The sequence below is a fragment of the Anabrus simplex genome, chromosome 1 (genome assembly GCF_040414725.1).
Source record: "Anabrus simplex isolate iqAnaSimp1 chromosome 1, ASM4041472v1, whole genome shotgun sequence".
NCBI lineage: Eukaryota > Metazoa > Arthropoda > Insecta > Orthoptera > Tettigoniidae > Anabrus > Anabrus simplex.
Window position 1 is genome coordinate 1391358926 of NC_090265.1, and position 4683 is coordinate 1391363608.

General features: G+C 38.6%; 1 protein-coding gene across 1 annotated transcript; it reads right to left on the reverse strand.

The window, feature by feature from the left end:
- Positions 1 to 2664: 2664 nt before the first annotated feature.
- On the reverse strand, positions 2665 to 4162 carry LOC136878951 (uncharacterized). Its single transcript, XM_067152586.2, has one exon. It carries the CDS (start codon positions 4160 to 4162, stop codon positions 2852 to 2854), a length of 1311 nt encoding a protein of 436 aa, XP_067008687.2. The 3' UTR covers positions 2665 to 2851.
- Positions 4163 to 4683: the final 521 nt, after the last annotated feature.

Genomic DNA, 4683 nt, shown 5'->3' on the forward strand with positions numbered 1-4683 from the left:
CCCACCATACACGAATAACTTTCATCCGATTATTTCAATAATCGAATAAATAATCAAATCAAATAATCGAATGGGTTTCAAATATCAGTCAGTTATATCGCGTAATTTAATCGGCATCGGCATGAATACATTTTTCGATTTAAGTATGTTGGGTGGATAATCGACCGAAAAGGGAATACAGCTGATGAACTCTTACGAAAAATAGAAATATGCCTATTTTCCAAATGAATCTCCAAATGTTGAAACAGAATGAGTGAATTAACTGTCTGTAAAATGAAGTTCGTTATTCAAGTAAATTCAGTCTTCTGGCCGCATAATGGAACTAAGCCCATGTACTACGAATTGACAGTTTCTTATGACTAGCAGCAGACAATATTCCTACTTTAATTTTATGTCGTCCAGCTCCATGAATAAATGTTAAGAAAGGGGTTCAAGGTTTACTGGGTTCGATTTCCGGTCGCGTCGGGGATTTTAACTTTCATTAGTTAATTCCTATGGCTCGGGGACTGGATGTTCGTGCCGTCTTCAGCATTAGACTTCATCTTAGGTAGGGCCTCAATCTGACAGACGCGCAGGTTAACTATATGGTGTCAACTGGAAAGTCCTTCACCAGAACTCTCCGGACCGGGCGAGTTGGCCGTACGGTTAGGGGTGCGCAGCTGTGAACTCGCATCCGGGAAAGAGTGGGTTCGAACCCCACTGTCGGCAGCTCTTAAGATGGTTTTCCGTGGTTTCCCATTTCCACACCAGACGAATGCTGGAGCTGTACCTTAATTAAGGCCACGGCCGCTTTCTTCCCATTCCTAGGCCTTTCCTATCACATCTTCGCCATAAGAGCTATCTGTGTCGGTGCGACGTAAAGCCACTAGCAAAAATACTTTGATTATGATGATGATGATGATAATAATAACAATAATAATTATAATAATACACCTGTGTCTCTTCATTCACCAACCATTATTTTTCTCCTGTGGGTTGGAATACTTATAAATGAAATACTGAAAATATATGCAACAAGTGTTCCCTTGGAGGTACATACTACAGTGCTTGACTATTTTCAAATTATAACCCACAAGGTACAAAACAAGTGTTTAATCGAAGACAGCGGTTTACTCAGTTTCAATACGGCGGACATTTGTCATCAACACTAAACATTGACGCACGGATTGGAGCGTAGTTTTCTTTCTGTATGCTTCCTATTCTGTGATCTAGGTGTAACGAAACATTTACACTTAGCATTACTTCTTATTGTACTTAATGGGACTCAAGTAGTTGGAGGCATCATACTTACCCGTTCGTTATACTTAAGGGTGTGAAGATATTTTTATTAGTTTATCAGTGTGGTGGATGTTCAATTGATGTGTAACTGATTTTACTTAACCTGTGACTTTTAACAGAGCCCCTGCTTTAGATGTAAGACATTCTTATATCATTCCGCTGTAGGTGAGCTGGAAAAACCAAGAGAAAAGATTCTCTCAGGTTTGTTGGTATCAGAGACGGAATTTCAAGAACGGATTATTTTATCATATTTGTAGAGAACGTTTGTGGAAAAAAAAAGGGAAAATTCGCGTTCATAGACAAGGAATCTACTGTTTTATGTGAAATCCGAACCACATGGAGTGACATTTTATCTCAAACATCCTAGCTAAATCGGGACCGGCTCCTCATCTGAATGGTCAGACTAGTAGTCTTCGGATCAGAGGACTCCGGGTTCGATTTCCGGCGGGATTGGTGATTTTAACCGCGTTTCAGTAATTCCTACAGCTAGGGGGCTGGATATTTGTTTTTGAATTCATTCACAACTTCATTTACACACAAAAAATCACACTAAAAACCACCAATGAAACATGCAATAGTGGGCTGGATACACACAAAGTGCTGACCCGAGGTAACTGGACAAAAGCCAGAAGTAGAAGAAGAATATGATAATACTAGACGTGTTAGCCTGGATTCAAGCCGAAATCGTAGGTCACTTTGGTGAGCTTCTGTCACGCCTTCATACCATCACAATGTGACCTCTTTGTTTGACGTGAAGATTAAACTTATGGCACATTAAAACGCATTCAAATTAAATCATTTAATGTTCCGAAAAAAGATGGCATGAAGAATTATTGCACAGTTGTGAAAATGTTCGGTTTATTCGATAAACATCTTTAAGCAGTTATCGATTTTATGTTAGTGACATAACCAACATTAGCAGCAATAATAATAATAATAATAATAATAATAATAATAATAATAATAATAATAATAATAATAATATTAATAATAATAATAATGGCAGAATTTCTTCACGACACTGCTACTGATAGATCACACGATTCGGATTGTATAATTCCTGCACTTGACACTTATCCATTCCAAGTAAACACACCAGTACGAATTAACTTTCTCCATATATATATATATATATATACTGTAGAAACCGACATTTACTCGTTTTAGTACAAAGATCACAATAATACAAACTGACAGCAACACAAACTGATTACGTTGTGAATTACATAGCCTAAATGTATCCAAAACCTGAAACTTACCACATCTGATCACGAAGGACATAAGATTCGACGCAAATGATAATAATAATAATAATAATAATAATAATAATAATAATAATAATAATAATAATAATAATAATAATAATAATAATAATGCGAAGGGGTTACTCCACATTAGAATATTACTTGCAAAAAAAGGCCTCTTCTTTCGAAACATTACACAAGCTCATGTCAGTGAACAATTTCGCATTGCTAAAATTCTATGAACACATTTCCACTTGAAACATTTACTTAAAATTAGGAGCGCACAACATAAATTGTATATAATCGTTTCGTACACTGCACCTAGATAATTACTTCCTATTCAAAATATATACATCGATTAACTCTTCCATCGCCTCATTTAGCCTGTCTCTGTATACTTGATCCGTTTGGAAACCGGCACACATTTCCACACTCCTATCCACCAGCATGAATCTGTCGAAGGCTTCAGGGTCCGAGATGATTGACGCGATGATTTCGCCCTTCATGAGAGTCATCTGGAAGTAGAGCAAGGCTGTAATGACAGCAAGCTCCCGGAGGTAAATGCAGCTCTCCTTGAACTCAGCCCAGGATAGGAGAGTTTCTGGGTCCAGTCCGTTGCGATGGAGCTCTGTGGAGAAAGCACCGTAATAAACAGAGAGTAACTTGTCGGAATGGACATCCCTAAAGGCTCTGTCAGTAGTGAGATGCAAAAAGCACATGACGTCATGTGCTGGAGGTGTGTAACGCACGAGCTGGAAGTCCACAAAGCGTGCTTCCTGTGGTTCCCCTTCCTCATTATACTGAAGAAGGATATTGTTGGCCCATAAATCTCCATGACACACAACATTACGGTATTTCTTAGACGTTCCAACAAGTATTTCCAGTCTTTCACAAGCTTCAGAAATCTTGTTTCGAATTAGATCCCTCACCTCGTGATTATCCTTATATTTTGGCAATAAGTCAACTAATGGCAGTACTGACCTCACACCTGCCTTGAACCAGCCTTTACTGTCATCGTCTGATAATGAACTAATAATAGATTCGTCAAACACAATGGGGTAGATTTCATTAATTTTGCAATGTTTATTAGATATCAGTGCTTGTTTCTCTTCCAGGATTACAGTTGCTGCATGGAAATTTGCTATTTCTCTTAGCACTACTTCACAATGTTTGAAGTCCATTAATTCACGATTGCTGCATACGTTAAAATTATACACTGATAAATCTTGTAGCACCACAATATCTGGACGAGTCAAGAAACACTGAGGAGCCCAACGATGGTTCTTAAAACTCCCTTCTTCACTTTCTGCACCCTCGTCCTTCACTCGATATCTCCGTAATCCAGTCAAAACCTTTGAGTAAAAATACGTTTCTTTAAAATAAGCACAGGAAGCCTCGACGTAGGCAACATGAAGTGGATTATTCCTGGGAATTGTTTTGGCGAAGAACTTGAATTCTTGAACCGTATTATCTGGAAAGTCCACACGAAGACGTATTTTAAAATGGTCACTCATAAAACCTGCTGGAGTACCTCCCAGAGGTTTTACTTCCGCTGTTACGTTATTGAAATCGTCTGTCTTGAGACAAGCTTGTATGATGGAGCGACATTCTTCATTCGATAATATACCTGGGGAACTCATCACTCACCTCGTGTTCACTGCAAAGCAATAGTCACAACTACTGGCAAGAGTCTTGACAAACTTCCCCCAACAGCGAGCTGATTGTGATAACTGATAAGTAATTATGTACTTGCGGCTGGTTATCTGTCTGGAGAGGAAATTTCACTGACTAGGGTTCCGGGAATCACTTCGTTTCCCTATCAAGGGTACACAAATCGCTGTTGTAACATAACTAAGGCAAGGAATGTTATGATGTGGGAGTTACTGATATGCTACCGTATATTTATTCAGAAGTGGTTTGCATGCTACCTTTTTTTCCCCCTTTGTTTCCTTGCTTGTCCGTTCGCTTATTTGTGTGCATTATGTTGTTTTTCAGCTTTTGTTCGTTCGCTGGTTTGTTTGTTGTTTGTTTGGTCAGTCATTCGCTTTTCTGTTGTATATTTTAAGTTTGTTCACCCGTCGGTTTATTTATTTACTTGGCGAGAACCCTACACTGCTTTTCTGGTATCTTAGGCTAGATACTTCCTGCTCCCTGAAATTTA